The sequence below is a fragment of the Labrus bergylta genome, chromosome 5 (genome assembly GCF_963930695.1).
Source record: "Labrus bergylta chromosome 5, fLabBer1.1, whole genome shotgun sequence".
Taxonomy (NCBI): Eukaryota; Metazoa; Chordata; class Actinopteri; order Labriformes; family Labridae; genus Labrus; species Labrus bergylta.
In genome coordinates, this window is record NC_089199.1 from 26,683,794 (window position 1) to 26,705,707 (window position 21,914).

Genomic DNA, 21,914 nt, shown 5'->3' on the forward strand with positions numbered 1-21,914 from the left:
AATATCCCTAAAAACCACACCTCTGTGAACAATGGTGATGTGTAATTTTCTTTTAAAGTATTTAGAGCTGATTGAGTGATTGACCTGTCAAACACTACGTTTACCCACAAACAAATCATTATGAACACTAACATGACAGAAATGATACTTTATCCAGAACATAAACAGTAGTTGAAGCTAATTAGATTAGCATTTATTAAAACTCTGATAATAAAGCATTATAAAATGATTATTAGAACCTTGAGGATAATAATTGCACTAAGAATAAAAAGTGAGTTGCAACAGTTACTTGATACTTGACATAATATGTGATCAAAACAGACGTTATAAGGTGTAATGCTTATGCCATAAAACCTGTTTATATAATGGGAGCTTGTAAATACAAGCTTATAGCAATATATTATTTATATGGTAAGAATGTTTGAAAGATCCATTTAAAGTGGTATCATACCACTTAAACATCACCATGTGTTATAGCCTTCGTTGGTGTGTGACAGTGCTGTCACCACCACAGGCAGGAGGAGGAGAGAGAGAAGAGGAGGGCTGCGGGATGCTGCACCGTGATTGGCTGTTTCCATACCAACGAGGGCGGGCCGCAGCCAGAGACTGGTGGAGGAGGAGCCGCAGGCTTGTTATAAAACACTTCTGTGCAGCAGTTTCTGCTCTCTGAGCTGTCTGTACTGTATCTCTGTCTCTTTATTTAGTCTGTCTTGTTATCTGGACAGTGAGGCAGCCTCGCTGTGCTCCGTGCAGAGGACACAGGGAGGGTGGAAGGCTGAGCTGTCAGAGTGACTCAAGGAGAGGTCGGTCCAATTTACCTGTGTTCTTGTGGGAGCTGCCTGTCCATCACTGGGGCTGAGCTGCCTGCTACTTGTGGATTTATTTCTCCTGTGAGTGACACCTGGGAGAGGTGAGGGAAACCTGAGTGGAGAGGCAGGAGTCTGCTCCCCCTGCTCCTTCCGTCCTGTCTGTGTGGATGACCTGTGCCCCTCTGTAAGTAGCTCTGCTGCAGACACATCCACACACATTCCTCATTTAAAAACATAAAGCTTAGCGAAGTTCATATCCTGCGAGGGTCAGTCAGGGGTCAGGGAGGACACAGAACTGTGGTACATTTTGCTGATGTGAGGCTGAAGTTGTTCCATGAGAATGTTTTATTTTCTTCATTGGGGTTTTCTTAGCAGCTCATAGTACAACTCAGTGGATCTTCCTGCGCTTCACTGAGCTGTACTAATTGGCAAAATCAGCAATTAAATTGATTTCTTTGGTCTGCAGCTGTAGGATGAGGTTAGGCTCTAATGTGACTCTGTATGTAATAAAAAAAAGAGCCGCATTCAAGACTTTTAATTTAAAGTGAGAAAGCACGGACATATGGTTCCATCCTAAACTATGACTACACAAATACAAAGTCAAGCTGTAGTTTACCCTTAGTTACATAACATTACATCATTTAAAGTGAGTACAACAGGTTGATACTAGAGTAGTATTCTGTAGTTACCTCATGCAGTCTTAACTTGAAAAGTTTAACATTTCTAAACTGTTGCCCCTGTTTTATGCTCACCTCTGCAATAACAATATGTAAGAACCACCTACACGCACGTCCAGCCCACCCACTCATCCACCTCTCTCCTCCCTGATGAGCCTCAGGACTACACGTAAACTGACACTGGAACGGCAGTAAGAGAGGAAGGGCCACTCAAATATACAGGAGCCTATCTGTATAAGCACTCTGCACACAGCACTGTTTACCTAAAGTATAAAGGCCTACAGGGTAATTGGCTGTTCGGTGTGTGTGTATGTGTGTGTGTGTGTGTGTGTGTGTGTGTATATGTTTGTGTGTGTGCCTGTGTGTCTGCCAAATATATTTACACAAAACTGGTTCCCTTTTCTGTATCATTGTCATGCGTTTTTGAATCATGCAGAGTTTTGCTGCAGTGCTGTCACAAGAACAACGTGCTAGAGAGAGGTTACACTAATGTTGAACTTAAGATGCTGTACAGGGACAATGTTTCTCCCTTATTTCCATGTCTTGTTCATGGATCGTCAACTCCCCAGGACTTTTAGCCAAGGGGTGTGTGCAGTTTTCGGCCTCAGTCGTCAGCATGATGTCATGTGAAACCACAAGCTAGAAGCAGGAGACTGGTTATTACAAACTCAGAGGACACATCTAGGTGGAGGTGGAAATTGTTGAAGCTCGTATTTCAAATATCACAGTAAGGTGGAATATTTTATATCATTGTTAACTGTATATGTGCACTTCTGAAAGGCAGCTTGTCACGTGCAGCTGATATGAGGGGAAACAGGGAGGGCTTAGTGGGAGAATTGGAATCTGCAGGGACACCAAATGAAATTAGGCAAATAGGATTTTGTAGTAAATGTGTGAATGGGAACATTGTTTGTTCAAGAGCTGTAATCCATCAAGAAAGATGCAATTCAAATACACAGCAGTACATTTTTTAAAATTTATGGAGACTTCTTTATAAATGGACTAATAAGTATTTCGTTCTGATGCCTCTCGTGAAAAAACAATGTCATTATTTGAATTAAAGTTACCATTATGACATTAGCAAAGCCAATGGTTACCAGTCTGTCATGATAAAAGTACAGTTGCATGTGAACACTTCGCCTTTTGCCGCTTGGGATGGTTCATACTGTACATTTGCGCTCAAAGTAGCAATGGTTTACTGTAGCATCCTGCAGCTGAAGCACAATGGCCATGTTTACATAAGCAGCTTATTATTGAGTCCCTGATTCATCACACAGCCCTCAGGCCCACTCAGCCATGATAATGTGAAGATAGGCCCTACCATACTCTGCAACAATGGCCCTGGCACCCGCACTAAACACCCCTCACAGATGAACAAACGCGTGCAAATAATTGTTCAAACCAACAAACAGAGGACAGTTTGCGGTCCAAACAGCGTTAAGCCCACCGGCTGCAGTGAGGGAACAATTATAGAGGTTAAATGTTTGAGGAGGCAGGCATCTTTGGTAAAAATAAATCTGTCACCTCCACAGGTCCTTACTATTAGTACAAGTTGTACTATGGCTGTATTCTACTTGAGAAGATTGTTTCACAATCAACAGCAACAACACCCACATTGGACATTTTGGCTCAGTGCTCAGGTGTTGTTGTGTTAAGAGATTATAAACTGCCTATTGGCAAACGCCACAGTGCTTTTTGATACTAAATTTGAAGCAGGCAAATTTGTTTTCCTCTTATTGTTGCCACTTTGATTGTCAACATTTTTCAGTTGCAAAAAAGGAGCACTGTGTTACCGTTTGTTGCCTTGTCTCTTTCTGCTATTTGACTGCAAAAAGTGCGCATGTAGCTCTGCCATCGAACTGCTCCATTTACCCCTGACTGTACCATTTCACAGGTCAGTGCACAGTTAAATTAACTGGAATAAACCCAAAGTAAAGTGAGAGTTAGTAGAGCACTCACTGATGTAGGAGTAAGCCGTGTTAGGTTTACATTCAGTGTTGCACACAAAAACCCAGCTTGCAAATGCATGCATTCTTCTTCTTCCCTCCATTCTCCGTCTATTTTGTCCATGCTATTTTTCACCTAGCCAACAACCAATTACTAGCTCGCGCATGTTTTACAATTATCATTAAAAATCCACCTCTTTCTGATTGAACACATTATTCGGCACAGTTGCAGCTTGAGCACGAGTCTGATCAGATCCTGCCTTTGTGTGTAAGCAGCAGACTCATACGACCGTGTGCCACCTCTGCTGCAGCCAGGGTCTCATTAATCTAGCTTAAAAAAAAAGGTCAAAAGAACCTTAAGTGTTGCTGGGCATGCTTTCCTCACGATATGCTTCAAAAGCTGGTCACAGGTGGGCGAGTGGTATATTCAGCTGAGCTATCCATCTCATTTAAAATAATCCACCCTATATACTGCTGCCAATGCTTTATATAGACTTATGGTTGTTTTCAGACATCAGAGGCGGGACATGAATACTAGTGAATGGCACAGTCTGGAGAAGACAAGCTGTTTAATGATTGGTTTGGCACCCTGAAGTCCAGGATCTGCTCTCCTGGGCAGAAGAATAACCAGTGTGTTCACTTCAACCGTTCTGCTCAGCGATGTGTGTTTAGATGCTTTACATAATTGCAGGCCTCTTTCTCCCAAGTTGCTATTCTAATGCTGCAGTTGTGATGGCGTATTTGATGTTGGTTTGCACACTGACACAGGCGCAAGCCACCTTGGGAAATGTATAATGTGTCGTGTGAGGTAGGCTGTGAGTCACAGAACGTCTCCTGTCAGAAGCAGGCCCATAAGCCAAAACCTAAAGGAAAAGTCCCAGCAAACAACACATCAGAATAAACACACACATAATGTGACGTGAATGTTTCGGACAGCTGTAAAGGTCTACCCCGACGTGAGAGACAAATCTATCTTGCACTATTAAGTAATGTGCTACTAGTTTAATGTGTTTTCTTTGAAAGTGAAATCATTTATAAGAAGTTTATGTATATTCATTAATGTTAAAGTAAGGACTTAATGATGACTTATTCAAATGTAAAATACAGACATGATGTGAGGGTGGCCAGACAAGCCAGTAATTATCTTTTAACAATCCGTAGTCATCTCCTGGACACAAAATGTTGCAGTGCGGGGATTAGTGCCAATAAAGAAAATCTCTCCAGAGGTGCTTAGTGTGTTTGAAACACAATAGTCCTGTCAAGATGAACCCAATATAGTAATGTACAACCACAAATCCAAATTAATTTTGTGTCTTTTCGGGGTCAAAAAGGGCACTTCTGCTTTCTTTACACATTGACCTTTACTATACCAACACTGAAAGAAACAACTCTCTTTACAATACACATTTTCATTCTGATTAAAAAAAACTGGCGGGGAATCATGGGAGTTCTCTCTGCTACTCCAGCCCCCCAACAGTTCATTTTCAAGTTTGTTACAATGCAGTTCACTGCTTGCTGCTAAAACAGCCTTTGTTTAATTTAGTTTTTCTATGGATAAGATTCAAAATGCGCTGTGTGTTTGACTGTTTATGGGAAGCAGGATGAGAATTTTCTTCGGACAACACGTCTTTCACATGTATGCAAAATCAGCAAAGACATAAGAGGTCCCCCGTTGTCACAACATCTTTGCCAGCTTCGTGTATATGGGATGTTCTGCTTGTCAACAAATGCAAGTTGTCTATGAGGTAGAGTGTGTTTTACACTCTTTGAGTAACTGCACTACCATCTTCAGTGTGCACCAAAACCTTATTCCTACATAATGTTGCTAAATGCAGAGACAATCTTAGAGTAAGGTGAGTACAGCTATTGGTAGCTGAGTCACTTCCTCCGAAGCCCGAACTACTTGAAGGCAACATTGAGAGTTTGAATTATTAATATACATTAGCATGAACATATGTTGTGTGTCTACATATATGTATCTTACCACCTGAGGGGAAAAGATGAGCGCCGTTTACATATCTAAATACCATTAGTATATCAATGTGGTTGCAAACCCACCTTGAGCAGAGACCAGGGAGGGATATGTGAGAAACACATACATGGCCTTACTGCTAAGGTTAAGTATATACCAACAAGGACCAATGGGATCACAAAGCCAGAATAATGTAATGACACTTGGAGGCTTTCAAAGTTTCAGTTCAATAAGCTCCAGCTGAACTTAATATAGTTCCTCCTGTCAGCAGGAAGTTCCCCAATCTAATTTTACAGAATGCCCTTTTAGCCTTCCTCCAGTTATTTCATGCTTTTAGTCACAACAGACGGCAATTAGAATGAGTCTGTCTGAGGACAAAAACAGTCTGTGTCGCTGCTGTTTCCTCCAATAAAGAAAAAACAACACCCTCCCACTCTTGTAGTTTTTCTCTTTTGAATCTTCTATGATCTCAACACTGTTTTCTCCATTTTTCTTATTTTTCCCTCTTTGTCTCTTTCCTCGTTCATCAAGCACAACTTGTTTATTCATTCATGGTTTAATGACCTGCAGAGCTCTACAATCTGAGAGTGCGAGACAACATGTGAGACATTGTAAGTATGAGTTTACCAAAGCCTCATCCAATGTATTTAACATGTAGGAGACAGCCTTGTTTCAAGCCTCATCCTGGTGCTTTGAGTTATGCAGGTGATTTTCTGTTGATTGTCTGCATCTTAAAGGCAGCTTTAAATGTCACCAGAAAACTGGAGGTCAAGGCTAAGACAACCTTCAGATTTGTATTCATACTTCATCCTCGGTGTTAAGTCCTTGCAGTATTTTTTCACTGCACTTAGCATACATGTCAGGTAAATCTTAGAGATTTCTCTCCCTCTGACCTGTACGCCCACAACTTCTTTTTCCATTGACTGCATCTGTGAGTGGTGCCAGAACTGGAGAGTTTTTAATCTGGCAGACACAGGCACTGTTGGTGCCCTTTGTGAACTCACTCAGAACTGCATTGTACACACAAATTAAACATGACAATCATGATTACTCTCAAAGGTACATGTATAGGCCTCTCTAGGCACCTCTATATTTGTACCCCTATGAGCTCTGGATGTTACATGGGATTTTCTTTTGAACATCATTTGCACTTGTTTTGAAAAATTGGAAAAACTTAAAACATTAGTTATGATACTGACCGAGAAAAATAACCAAACAATCCCAGCATCCAACTTTGAAGCCCTGTTCTGGATCAGGGGAAACAAAGCAAAAAAAAACAGTTAAACACCTGCTGCAGTCCTGATCATGAGGATCTTCTCTGCCAACTATCTTGCATCCCTGCAGGCATCGGATGGTGGAAAGGATGACATCTGCTCCAGCATGCATGTGTAATGACTAATTTTCATCCAGGCTTGATTACCTCCAGTGATAGCAGAATTATGTGCCTGATAGAGGGAGGTTGTGATGTCTTTTGTGTTGCCAAAACGTGGCTGTATCCTGGGGCCAGAGAGCATCATAACTCTCTTTTTCTTTATGTAGTAGAGTGTGGATGCCAGGGTTCTAGCATACACGGGTTCTGGTTGGGTTCGGTCACATGGGCCCAAATATAACAATTGCGACAATTACATTGATTGATTGATTGCTGTGTAATGCAAAGAGTGATACAAAGCATGACATGTATGTGTTTGATCATTTTTACCTTTTGATTGGGGAGGCAGCTGAACATGAAGCATTGAGCAAATGTTTATCTCTCCTTAAGTCATTCGCAAAGTACTGAAACAATTGGCAAGCGCCACCGGCTGCACAGGATTACATTTATATAGTTTGATGCTGTTGTTCTGCTAGATTCCTCAGAATGTAACCTCTCAAGTATGTCTAAGTATACTATAGTATAGTATATAGTACTATAGTATGTCTATGTAAGTGTCTTAGGATTTCAAGTATCTTGTTCACCATCATGATGGAGCATGAGTTCAACAGACCCTTGTCAGTAGTCATAGATAGATAAGGTGAGCTCAGCGAGATGGCCAGTCTTCATCTGTGGTCATGACTCAAGAATAGGATTGCATGTTGGATTTAAGAGTTGAAGCCGGTTGTAATGGTTCTTAGGATGGCTCCATGCTACGTTACTTCAGGCAGATTCTAACAGAGGAGATCCGAGCATCCAACATCTAGCAGCAGGGAATAAATGAAGGCATGGATGATTAGAATTAATCATTAATAAACTTCTTGGAAAAATAAATGTGATGAGTTATTGCAAAATTTTGATGATTAGCTATCCCAAAAACAAAACACAGCCACCACGCCATGTGTGGCCTGTGTTACAATGGGCCAGTCAGATGTCGACCCCTACACTGTTGTTATTCACTCACAGCCAATGGCCACAGTAGGTCTACTGTTCACACCGGGACAGGGGGTGACATGTAGACAGACACAGAGAGACGCACAGAGGGATTTATTGTTGCTGTCAACACTGTCGCCAATTTTGCTGCGAGTGACAGCTTCATTATTACAGCTTTTCTTAAAGTGATCCAAGGAAGAAAAAAAAAAGGAGAAGTCTGAGGAGAAGTGGTTTGCTTGAGGGTCGAAGGACACTGACAAATAAACACGTGGACAAAAGAAAGTAACATAGTGATATGAAGCATATTAATGGAAAGTGGGTGACCCCCCTCCACCCCATTCAGCTACGGGGTCTTTAGAAATCACTGGTGAATATGCAACATCATTCAGTAGAGCGAGATGTCAACCCCTGTATGCATTATGTAGCCATGTTTTGTGATGTTTTTTCAGGTGCAAAAAGAGATCAAATATTATACAAAGTACCGAAACAGATGAAAAAGGAGTGTGAAATACACATTTAGTGAGTTATGTGTAAGTGTTGCAGGTTCCTGTAACTGATTCTTGTTGAAGTGGGGCACCTGCCAAAGTCAGTAGTTTAACCATCTGTAGCCTGCTTTACCACCGTGTGAGTATGCAGAATGTTATCAGCGTGTTTGGGAGTAACTCGATTATCAGACATTGATAGGCTCTTGTGAGAGTGAATGAGTTTTTAAGCACACACGTCATTCAGTAGACCAAGGTGTACGGCAAGTGATGGCATGCCTGGACGTCCGTTATAAAGTGTCAAAGTCTGCAAAAAATATCTGACGAAGAAACAGGGAGATGTTAGTTGGTAGAGGATGTTTCATAAGGACTTCTAAAAAAAACAGAAAACTAATTAGAATACACTTTAATAACCAGTAAACACTCTGTACATGTAAAAAGCAGCTTGAATTCTGTTTTTAAGATCATTAAATGAAGCATAACCACTCGCATTTGAGTTTAAAATGATACATATTGGCATTATAAATTCTGATAAAAGCTGAAAATTTGTTATTTTTGTTTAATTTCAAGAAACTGTAATTAAGATTGTTCTACAATTTGGCCCTCTGGTTGTGAGAATTAAATCAAAGAGGCCCTCTTCGTAACTAAAGTTGCCCATCCCTGCTCCAAAGACTCAGCAGTATACCCTTTTACAAATAGCATTCAGGAAGATCAGATGTTCACGGGGAAAAAAAAAAGCAGAAGGCTTTAGTGAAATACAGCTTTAGTCCATCCGAACCTCTTTGTCTCAGTCAGTCAGTGTTGTGTAGGGCAATAGTCAGACTGGTTGAGAGAAGAGTCGCTCTTCAAGCTTTGTTTGGAGTTCCCGAGAATATAATCTGACAGGGATCTGACCAGGTTACATAAGGCTCTGTGTGTTATGGAATAAACAGAGATATGATCATCCACAAACTCAGCTAATGCACAGGCCTCGTGTTTATTTAGTTTTTATGACATTTTACTGAACCATAAATCTGTCTAATGAAAAAAAGGATCCCTTCCAGATGACTGGGTTCGTGTACTGTATAAACTACTATTGTGAGGTGAAAAAGCCACACAATTAAAAACCAACAAAGCAGTTTCTCTGAGCTAAAGACACTTTTGGTACTTAATGTATTTTATTGTGCGCTTCCTCAGGTTCGCCCAGCATTGATTTACTTCATTTGTTTTTTCATGGTATGGTCCTGCAACCTGTGAACAGATAGGCTCAGCACAGGGTACCCTGTTGGCCAATTAGATTACACTTTTGGTCTCTTTTGAATTCTTAGTTTTGGTTTCGTAGGGGCATAAATATTGCAGCTTGAAACAGCAGTCTGATAGGGCTAAAGATTTAGATCCTAATATAGTATAATATGCCCTGATAGAGAGTTGTCACATTGTAATCAGCCTTTAACTTAATGACCCAAACAGCTGTGACATTTTATTTCAGTTCCCTACAGAGAGCCTGGGTTATAGCCTGAAGTTGAACCCCTGCAAAATGTGAAAATACTCTTTCAATTCTGTCATTTCAAGTTTCTTTTTTGCAGTGGATGTCGACACATATCCAACGTCTTCTACAAAGACTCTTATATTGTGTCTCCATGATGCTATGTGTGCACTGTTACTGGAACATGGCTGGATAATGGCAGCTAAAATGGAATGAGCTTCATTAGAAACCAAAACAACACCAGCTGTTTAACAGTTCTTCTCTTTCAACACTCAGGTTTCTGTGAAACAGCACCATCACCACCATCTATCTCCTTTAGGGAAAGTGTGTTTTTCATGTGTGGGTGTGTGTTTCTGTGTATGTGTGCCCCAGGAGTCAAACAAGCAAAGCCTTATTTTTAGTCCATATGAACTACTGGAGCACACAGTAATGTAACCTCAGGCTCAAGGTCAGTTCTATCTCATACAACCCAACACACGGATGACACAGGCAGATGTGTGCATGTGCTTCTGTCTCTCTCTCTCTCTCTCTCTCTCTCTCTCTCTCTCTCTGTCTCGCTCACTTCCTCTCTCGCTCTTTCTTTGTGCTACAGTAAGGAGAAAAATGCAAGGTATGAGGAAATAAAATAATAGAGCAAAGATAAGCCATAAGAGGATTTGTTTTGACAAAGAATGTGTCTTAAAATTGTTTTTTGAAAAAGATGACGCAAGCAATGTGAATATTCCCAGTCAAGTGTTTCAATGTGGAAAGCTGCTTTTTTTTTTAGATTAAATAACTTCCCTTAGGTTTTTGTTTCTGCTTACGTATAGTAGCCAGACTTCAGGATTGTGCAACTGTTACTGCATATTGTGACTGCTACAACACTTTTGTTGGGAAGAAATGTAGAGCTGGACTTCCTTTTAATAACCAACATAAGTTGCTAACAGTTCTCTATTATTAGGGCTTTGAAAACACAATAACTGGAATGTAATGCTTTCGTAAGAAAAGAGCAGATTTCTGTACTTAAGAAATAGCGTCTAGGTGCAAGGCCTCATTAAAGGGCCAAGTAAGGATTATACATACAGTGAATGTTACCAATAATAAAAAAAGAATTCACTTCACCTATAAAGTAAAGGTAATGCAGATAGTGTAAAGGTAACTGTATCCAGCATGCATCTCTCTCACACATAATGCACGCTCAGTCAGATGAAAGCTAATAACGCTGTACTCTCTAAAGGAAACATTTGAAATTATCAATGTCCAGAAGCAATTATCTTAACAGGAAGCCTGTTTACATCTGTGTCCATTTAGAGTTACAGAGCTGCAAGCACATTCTGCAAATATTCACAACATGCACAAATTAGTTACAACCACGATTCTATTTTTCAAACATTTTCACCTGGCTTGCATGAAGAAACGTTTGGATAGAACAGTGGCGTCCACGGCTTCAAGAATGTCATTTTCCAGTCATAATAGTTGAATTTCAGTTATGTTCATATCCTGATAATTTGCCTCCTTATGTTGGCACTTGCACCTTTGATAGTCCAAGTCTAAGTCCACTAAATCTTGTTAATTTTCCTCCCAATGCGCCGTGTCTATTTTTTAATGAATGCTAGCGACGTGATTCAGGAGCTGGGACAGCTGGCAGCCATTTGGTTTCAGTGTCAGTGGCTGTTTATGTCCCAAAACTGGCTCCATGTGTCACCTATAGTTCAGGAGTGAACAATGTTTTTCAATCCGTTGTTGTCGGAGCTACTGGAGGGTTTCAGTTCACTCTCACCAAAACTCCTCTGCATACAAACAGAAGAAGAATTACAACTCAGTTATTGGACGCCGGGCTCCCTCATGTTGGCATGTCCCACAACTTGTAGGCTTAGTGTTCCCCAACAAGCCCATGCATTGGCCGTGTGTTCATGACAGACTGCATGTGATGTTCAAATCATCTTTCCATGTCTTTACTTCATTTATTATCTCTCTGGATGTCTTTGGTTGCCCCCTCCGCTCTTATTCCTTCCCCGAGTACACAGCTTGTGTTGGCAGCCCGTCTGGCTGTCAGGATCAGGAAGCTGCCATGCCAGGTTTCACTGGACAAACACAGTGGTCTCAGTCACCGTTTGAGGGCTAATGGTTCGCCCTGACACTGTGCCAGAGATTCTCGCTTAACTTGCCTCTCAGGGTCAGTCATTCATTCTCTTTCAACAAACTGGACGGAGGAAGAAAATGAAAGAGAGAGAAAAGATATTCGCCTGGAAGTTTGAATCTCAGCGCGTGTCCTCTTGTACTCATAACCCGGCATGAGTCACAGTTGTGTATCTTCATGCCTGTGTGGGAGCCTTATTTACTGTAGATGTATTATTGAATCTGTAATTCATTTCTGATGACTATGCCCACTGACCTGTATAAATCCACGAAGCCCTTCTAAACAATCGGCTGGCCCCGTTCTAAAGAAGCACACATGAGAGGAGTTGTGTATTCATTTAACCAAAGCTGACATGGGTCACTGGATCACAGACATATGGCTTTTTGCTGAATCAAACACACCCCTCCTCACCCCCCCCCCCCCCCCCCCCCCCCCCCCCCAAAAGGCAACAAGCACTGAACTGTTGGTCAATGGTCAAAAGGACAATATTTGGTTTGCAATGGCAAAGTTCATGTGTTTCCCTATTCCTCCCACTGCAATAGACTTGTGTGCCGTTTACAGGGTTTGGATTGGTTTATGTAACTAGGTTACTAAGGTCCCTCTCTGCAGTAATGTTATTTGTTCCACCTTCTAAATGATGAACATGGTTTCTCTTATCGAGGTAGTCGATTTAAAGTACCTTAAATAGGTTACTAGATTTCCTCTGGAGAAGCATAATGTTTATGCAATGTCGGTGGCAGATTGTATCATCTGACACTTAAACTAGCCTGCTACCAAAGCTGATGTTTCTGACTCACCAGACAGGGATAATCCTGTGAAAGATTCAAAACATCCTTGATGGCTACTTGCATGCCATGTGTATTTTTATATACACAACAAGGGCGGCTGTGGCTCAGTTGGTATAGTCGGTCATCTCTCAATCAGGAGGTTGGGGTTTCGATCTCCAGCTCCTGCAGCAACATGTCAGATGTGTCTTTTGGGCAAGACACCCAACCCTGAATTGCTCCCGCTGCATTGTCAGCAGCGTATGCATTTGTATGAATTAGATTAGTTACTTCTGATGGTCACTTTACCGAGCAGCCTCTGCCTGCAGTGTCTGAATGGGTCTAGCTTTTCTGCTTCTTTACATTGTTTGTCTTGCACCTGTATGCATTTTGCTTAAATGTGTGCACACTAGTTAACTGTTTTGTTGTGTATTTTCTATGGGCACCGGAAAAGAAGTATTTGGCAAAAAGCAAGCATGCATGCAGGTGATGATACAGAAGATGAGAAAATAAAGAAACAGCTCCATGCTTGTGAAACAGTGTAGAGCTTTGGTCCAAATGTAACTACTGAATCTGATCATATATCAGACAGATTCTTAACTTAAAAGTAGCTTTAAAAAAATATGTTTGGAAGAAAAAAACTAACTCAAGTAAAATGTGCTATATATTTTTTTTCATTATCAGAAAATGTCAACATTGGCGAAACTTTGCAGGTGATGCACGAGGCATTTATGAAACATGTTGCATGAAATTAATGTCAGGTCGTGTCGGTAACCGAATACTTTCATACCATTTATACTTAGTGTGACATCACAGGTAGTGCTACTTACGACTGAAAGTTATCTTTATATTTAATTTTTACTTGTTGCCATGTTCTCTTTTGACAGCTGAGTTTGCCTCTGTTAAGATGTAAAAGTGAAGGATGGATTAAGAGGTCAAAGGTTACTAGGTCAGCCAGTGGGGTAAACACACACACACACACAGATACACACACAAACACACACCTGTGACATATGTTGCTCCTTGGTAGATTAATGTAACTTATATTTAAAGAAGATAACAAAGAGTACAATTGATATGCTCTCTTTGTAAAGTATCCCAAAATATCTTTTATGATATAATCTGAAGCAATATTGTGACAATTAATTGATTGAATTGTTAGTCCTCTGGTGCAAAAAGGTTGTTTTGCTTGGGGATGTTAAATCTCTCAATAAACATCAGTGTCATCATAAACCCTGTTTACTATAGCTCTCATTTAACTTAAAGTACAGAAGAGAAAATGCAGTAAAGCATGGCTGAAAAAAATGTTAGAACTGATGAGTTGAATTTCCTTTCTTTCTTAAAAGATTGAAAATATGTATCTCAAGCTTGTATAGTGCTGAGACTCAGCTTGGGACACGAGAAGTTATATTAAGTAATAACACTATTTTGTACTTCTAATTCAGAGTACAGTGTCAACTAGGTGTGCTATTGTTCATTAGAATCCCAGCATGAAGAGTACTGGAGTCCGTCTACCCTGCTGAGACACTGGGGGATGGCTGTCTTCACAAATGCTGCCACACAAAACCCAAATGACATCAGTGACAAGCACAAACACACTGTCAGTAAACCTCTTTCCTCCTCCATTCTTTACCTCATAACCAGCTTTAGATCTCATCACATTGTCCGTTTCTGAAACATATAAGCCTCTCGTACATTATTTGACAGAGTATCCTAAACAATTTGAAGAAATGTTCACGTCCCATCTGTAGAATTAAAAGCTTAACTCTGATTTGCTGCTTGTTTAGTTTATTGATACAGATTATGTGGAATAAACACTATACAAGTGTTTGCAGGTTTGATTTCAGTACACCTTTTCTGAACTAGAATCCCTTCTTTCACAGCACTGATCTGGGGATATTTTTCCTCCACTGTCCCTTCTTTAAAGCTGCTTCTTCGCCTCCAATGATAGTTCAGTTTATTCAGATACTCTGGTCCAACCCCCCAGGATATTTGTTTAATGGTTGTTTACTTCCAAGGCTACACTTCTATCTATCCAACCATCTCTCTATACATCTCACAGCAGTAATGAGTTAGTCCAAAATAATGATGTATGAATCTGTATATAAGGAAACAAATTCCTCTTTTTCAAATTACAGAAGATAAAAAAAAATTGAACTTTGACATTTGGTCAACACTGGCGTTTTATCCAAGATGTTTGAGTTTTTCCAAAACTTCAGCACAGTCTAACCAATAAGTCCGATGCTGTTGTAGGCTTTGTAAAGAAAGGATGAAATGGGACACTTTGTTTTCCTTTATCGTGAATAAACTCATTGATATAATCGACGGATGGCCCATTTTTCCTTTTTATTTTTGCCTCTGTATTTCTCCAGTATATATTTCTTTGCTTTTTTGTTATAGCTTGTTCAATTATAAGCATTAGTTGAAGGTTGTGACTCTTCATTTTGGTATTGAGCATCAAAGGATCATCAGCTTTACACCAAAGACGTGTGTGTTAATCAATGGTGTGAATGATATACACATATGCATGTGTATGAATGGGATTAGTTACTTCTAATGGTCACTTTATATAGCAACCTTTGTCATCAGTACCATATTTACCATTACCACCATCAGGTCCAGTAAACGAGTTAAAGCTGAATAAAGGAAGGACATGCTAGCAGCCTGCTTAAAGCTCGAGATAATAAACTGCTTGTTATTGGAAACACTATGGGTCTCATTTAGATATGGCCAGTGGACACAACTAGGCAATTTATGTGCATTTTGATGTTTGTGTGCATATGTGTGAGTTGTGTGTGTGTGTGTGTGTGTGTGTGTGTGTGTGTGTGTGTAAACGTCATGTTCCTGATTAGGATTCAGGTAACCATCTGACCTGAACTCTGCAAGGCTTCCAGAAGTCAGACAACATGCAGGAAACGTTCACAGAAAGTAATATCCTGATGGGTTATTGAGGCATAAAAATAACAGCAGGGAATGTGGAACCTTGCTGTAATTGAACCCACCATACACATCTTTCACACTAATGAGCAGAAACACACACACACACACACATGCAGAAATCCCTGTCAGTAAAGAAATGATGGAGACCCCATGAGCACAGAATGAGACATAAACGAGAACAAAAAGATGAATGGAATGATAGTGCACAAGAGTGATAACTAACTAGTAGGGTTGGCTGCGGCAGTGTAACCTACTGAAAAGAGTAGATGTTTATCAGATTCTTTCTTGCGGTTTTCTGCCTCATTATCAGAAGACACAGATGACAGTCTTTGGTCAGGCTGTGCATTGAGATCCATCGTAGCTGCACATCACGATCTGCAGCTCGTGTCATGTCGGCAGTGTACCCAGGAGTGTTTATTTGTCACTGACTTGGACATATTGTGAGCTTCATGTTCTGTACATGATAAAAATAACTAAAAACTTTTTTTCTAATTGCCTTAGACACAAGAAAACTTTATTTCTGATTTAAGTTTGTATAAAAAAAAAACACAACCCACTCAAATGTTTCACACTTACATGTCTTTTTAGAAAAGAATCAAATAAGACGTGTTACTGATTTAAGGTGTGATTGCATAATTTATAATTAATTCTCTCTCTCTCTCTCTCTCTCTCTCTCTGTCATTGTATTTCCAGAGTTTGCTCCGAAGCACCATGAACAAGATGAAGAACTTTAAAAGGCGCTTCTCTCTTTCTGTTCCCCGCACTGAGACCATTGAGGAGAACGAGTTCACCGAGCAGATCAACCAGCTCAACATACACCACACACAGGGTAAGAACCTTTATTAATCCACTCAGCAATGGAACAACCTGTCTGTAACTGTATAAAGACAAACACGTTTTTATGTTTTTATTTTTCAGTTTTAAAGTAGGTGAGTTTCAAAATTGGGTGCTTGTTCGGAAATCAAAATAGAAAAAACCTTTTGCACATCCATTATATAAGACAGGTGCGTTGGAGAGAAATGTGTCCATCAAAAACTTAAAGGCAAACTCCCTCACACTGTCTGATGTGCAAACAAACATTTAAGATAAGATAATCCTTAATTGATCCCCAGTGGGGAAATTCAAATGTTGCAGCAGTAAAAGACAAGAAGATGAGCATGCATATTAGTACAAATAAAATAACAATATAGGAAAGATAAATGTAAAATATATTTACAACTATTGTGAGACAATGGCTGAAGGCCATTATTGGCAGCGTTTCGTACTAGAACTTCATCAGGCAAAATGTGGGACTTTTTATATTACGTTCATGCTTGTCAGGAAATGACATTCAAGGTAAAAGTTTTTTTTTTAGAGTTGATCAAGTTAAATGTGGGATGGAAAGTGGTCATTTTGACAAATCCATAGAGAACAATCACCTTAGCCTGAAGAAGTGTTTGAGCATCTTTCAGCTGGTTTGGGGCTTTTGACCCACACAGTTCTGTGTGTCTCTGTTTGCTGGATGTGTAAAGTTCTCTGAAGCATTTTTATGTTTAACCTAGATAAATGGTACAGAGCTTATTGAGCACTGGAATGGGATTTCAAAGTGTGCACCTTGATCTCATACATAAAGAAGGCTCTATTGTATTCTACAATAAATGGCCTACCACGAATAAATCAGGGAAGGTAACTTATTCTGAATCATTTCTGCAAACTTTGCAGAGAATAAAGAATCTGTTCCTGTGTAGCACACAAGAAAGTCACCTTTCACACATGTTTGTTCTGTTGGCTGCCATGCAAACCCACTTTTTCGGACTCCTCTCGTATCTGAGACATTCCAGTTTTTGGCAGGGTGGCCACTGTGGCTTACATTTCATAACTACTAATCGAATGCTTAATTAGGCATAATTAAATCCCTAAACGCTGAGCTCCACTTCCTTTGTCTTTTGGACCCTGCATGAATGATCAGCTTATCTCTAATAATAGAGCACAAACTGCAATCTCATTCTGCGTTTTAATACCAAATACAAAAGCCTTCCTTCCTTCTGTGTCTATAGTGAACCCTCGCAGATTAAATGGGGTTTTTTCCGGCTACGACTGGTACCACCATTGGCGCTGTGCAACAGAGGATCAGCAGGTTTCTAAGGGAAACGAGGGTTATGTAGGGATAAGTAGGGGTAGATAATGCGAAAGGACTGAATGCATCGAGAATGAGGTTTTCTAATATCTCTGGTTTATTATGTAGAGTTTGAATGTGAAGATGGTTCAAAGAGATGGATTTACTGTGAATTGGCTGAATATGTATGCGTCTCTAAATCAAAGCACCAACGCGATGGTTATTTGCTGTAAATTGAGGAGAAGGGCTTAGATTGAATGTTTTAAATTAAGAGTCAAGGTGAAAAAAGCCACTAAAACATCCACGGTCAATAGAAAGAGTGAAGTACTCTAATGTTTTAGCAGACCTGCTTGTACAGACAACTCTTGATTCGACTAATCAAAATCAAGAAACTAAAGCTTCAGACACTCGTTTAAGTGAGTGTGACCTTCTGCAACCTGAAATAGAGCAGCAGCTGGACGTGCCATTTAACCCCCCAGAGTAAATCTGTGTGCAGCACTGTCTGCTCCCGAAGAGAAATGATGACCAGGCAGAGACAGACAGACAGAGAAAGAGGAGACAAAGACACAGAGACAAACCGCTGATTGAAGAAGAAAGGAGAAAAAAAGTGTGTGTGCATGAATCCCAGAAGCCATCTAAATTTCTCCACCTCCTCTCAGCTTTTTTGCTCATCTCAATGTTCTAACTTTCTGTTCTCTTTCCAACGTGTAGAGTTAGAGTATCATTGCACTCACTCAGACAGTATGCAGCATATCAAACAGTTTAAATAAAGTCAAATGAAGACAGTATTTATGCACCAAGAACATGTTCATCAAATAGTCAGCGTATCTTTTTATTCATGAATCCAGTGAACATTTTGAGTGATGTTATGTACAGTGTTGGATGTAAAGTGTTACTTAGCAACTAAAACTCCACAGCTATTTGCCTTAACTATAGCTATGTTTCAAATTCAATAACGCTGTAACAGTTACAACATTTCAAAAGCACTCTTTACTTGTTACTTCACGTGGAATAGTCGACAACTACATAAGATTAAGGTTTAATAACATCCGTCACCACAGTAGCACTGTGGGAGAAAGCATTTCAGTAAACACAAACACACACTAGTGATCATTCAGTCTTGATCATTCTGTCTTGAAAATACCGACATTATGTTTTCCCTCCTAGAGCTAAAGGGCAAGAATATAGTGGGGAGTTGTAGTCTTCTGCAGAGGAAGGAAAACCTGGTCCTCGGCCAATAATAGTAATTCTATTTTCGCGAAGCTCCGAGACATACAACACGCTTCTACTGAAGTAGCTGCAGAGACCCAAGCACGTGACCCAGGTGACGACCACAAAGGAGCTACTTCATCCAAACAGCCAAGGGATTTTTAATCACAGCCAGCTCCACGATCTGTAAGCAGGAAGAACTGAAGCTATAATGTTGAAGAAATGCTTCCCATGTCAACTGGAAGTCTGTTGTTTTTTAGAGAAGTAAATAGCAAAATACCAACATATTGATAATGACTAATGACTACACTGATATGAGTTTTGAAGTAAAAGTAACCAAAGTATCCAAAGTAACTAGTTACTTTCATAATTCAACAAATGAGACAGTAATTCAGATACTCTTTGATAGTAGTATCCTCGTAACTTTAACCATTTTTCAGTAACTTGCCCAACACTGGTTATGCATGATTTAGGTGTTGTTTGACATTTGGAAGCTCATTAGCTCTATTGCAGAGTTGATTATAGCTTAGCTAAGTGTAAAATGTGTGTGTATAAAGCAAATGAGATTCAACATGTAGGCTGAATGGTTGAATTTTTAACATGTTATAGCACCAGTCTAACTTTTTCCCCTTTGCTCTTTCTAAACCAAGTTAGCAGCTGGGTACAGCTAGCCCTGAGCGCTAGGTTCTTAGTTCACTGACTGACATTTTTAATATATCAGTGTTACAGATGAGAGTTCCAAACAGCTTTAAAATAGCTTCAATCCTGCAACTAAAAGGACTACATTGTCTGGGCTCAGACACCACCACCCTGAATCACTTTACCACAAGTGACAATTTTGCTCTTGTGATGCCTAGCTTCAGGTGATTAGCTGCTTTTAGAACATGGTTCTACAGAACATTAAAGACCATTTTACAGGTCATCATAACACGTGTTTGCATGATTGGGTACATGTAAGACCTAAGTGCAGATTTGTATATGCCGAAGACACATCAAAGATGCATTGAGATCCAGTTGTATGGGCTATATCAATAAATTGGCCTTCATATGGTCACATTCTTGGGGTGAGAGCATGAACTGAAGAACTACTCGGTCTTTGTTACCAACATGATCATATGTTTTTTGAAACTCTTGGATGTTAGTATTTCTCATTTCAATGCACACACGTGAAAATGAAAGGGGGTTCATTAAAAAGAGGGACATATTGCATCCTATTTATCCTGGACGAGATGATTTATGTGACCCACATCCAGTTCATCAAAGTGTAGAATAAAGCAGCACGGTGAGGCTACTGACGTTATTCCAGCAAAGTATTGTGAAAAATGTGGACCCATCTTTCTGTTTGTCACAGCTCACACTCCTTCATTATAATGCTCAGGAGTGCCCCCAGGGCTATGTGTTCAGCTCCCTCCTGTTCACGCTGTACACCCACGACTGTAATTCCCAACAGAGAGATAACTCTGTTGTTAAGTTTGTGGATGACAGCACCATCACCGACTGTATTTTAAACATAATGAGAATTTATACCTTGAGGTGCAGCGTGAACAATCTGCTCAACATTGTGAGCAAACTCTGAAGACCAAGAGAAAATACCATATATCAGAGGAAATGAGGTGGGGATGGGAAAACAATTTCAGATTTATGGGAATCAGCATCACAAGGAACCTTGCCTGAACTTCACACACATGATCCCTGGTGAAGACAGCTTTGAAAAGCTGTATGTATAAAACCCTGTAAGCCTGAACAAAGAAGCAATAGAGAGCTGGAATCATATTCAAATAGGAGATTATAGAAAAGCCACATAATATCAGTGCTACTCATCTACCATTAGCAGTTATATTGTTGAGATCAGGCGTTTCTGCAGAGCCCAAGGGATAATAACAAAAACAACTTTTTTGTCCCAACTGTTAACATGGAGGAGTTGTGATTATGACCGATACTGCAGCCAGTCAGCAGGCAGGGGGAGCTCGAATATTTTGGCTTTACTCCCAGGCAGATGTTTCTCAACCCATCTTTATACAGTATGCAGATTATGATATATGTTTTCTCTTTGTATTATTAAGTTATTATGCAACTTCAACATGCATTTCGTTGTACATCTCTGCCGTAAAGTTACATTAATTATCCTTCAAGTCAAGTCAAGTCACATTTTTTATAAAGCCCATTCAAAAATAGCAGCAGCTGACTAAAGTGCTGTACGACACATTAAAGAAACAATATAACCATTGAACCTTGTTTAAACAGTAAAGACAATGAGGAAAATGTATCTTTGATAGCGGATTTTAGCCATTAAGCCATGCATATTTATGATGCCCTACACATATTATTATGCTCAGGTTAGTTCTTTGCAGCCTCATTTTTAGACTGATAGTTCAATTCTCTGACATGGTTTTTAACACTTAAAAACAAGAGCAGCTGGACTACACGGACAAAGACAAGGATAGTCAGTCTCAGATCACTGAGCACAGTGAACTCATTAGCGTCCCCTTAGGATGCAAGTACACAAAAATGTGCTCGGTAACATGAACAGAAAACACACAGTTCCATCACTGTTCTGGCAGATGATGAAAACTTTAACCTTTTTTATTTCATCGAAATTGAGGGTGTGTATGTATTTAAGTCGATATCCTCTGGGGTAGAAAGGACTTTGCTACTGACCAGCCTGTAATGTTTCACATTAGTCAGAATCCCCTTGTTCACTTCCCGTATATTAGTCCATTCAAAGCTGTTTTGTTGAGCTGGAATAGGAACGTGCAAATGTAATATTGATAGTAATCAAATAAGCCACTGTTAGACCTCAGCTCTACAATGGGAGCGTCGTCATCATCACAGTTTAAACCTCCAGATAATGTTCTGCAGGTAGATAATGAATCCTGAGTAAAGGAATACCTTTTTTTGTCAGATTGAAAATCTAACTTTTTTGAAAATATATTCAAAAGTCTATAAATTATCAAAAGCTCTGATATATGCATGTATTGCACAAAGCCATATTACTGTATTACAATATGACTTGACAACATTAGCCACTCCTCCATCTTATCTGCTAGACCACATGATAGTTTAACCCTTCTTCAGTTAAACTGTCCTGCAGATTT

The 21,914-nt window shown here is 39.9% G+C and overlaps 1 protein-coding gene across 1 annotated transcript in view; it reads left to right on the forward strand.

Moving 5' to 3' along the window:
* Positions 1–668: 668 nt before the first annotated feature.
* The window catches only part of cdk18 (cyclin dependent kinase 18), a 46,957-nt gene continuing 25,711 nt past the window's right edge, over positions 669–21,914 (forward strand). Inside the window, exons 1-2 of the mRNA XM_020632720.2 lie at positions 669–993; positions 16,209–16,344. Coding sequence (XP_020488376.1) covers positions 16,227–16,344 — 118 coding nt within the window. The 5' untranslated portion in view covers positions 669–993; positions 16,209–16,226. The remainder of the gene's footprint in view (positions 994–16,208; positions 16,345–21,914) is intronic.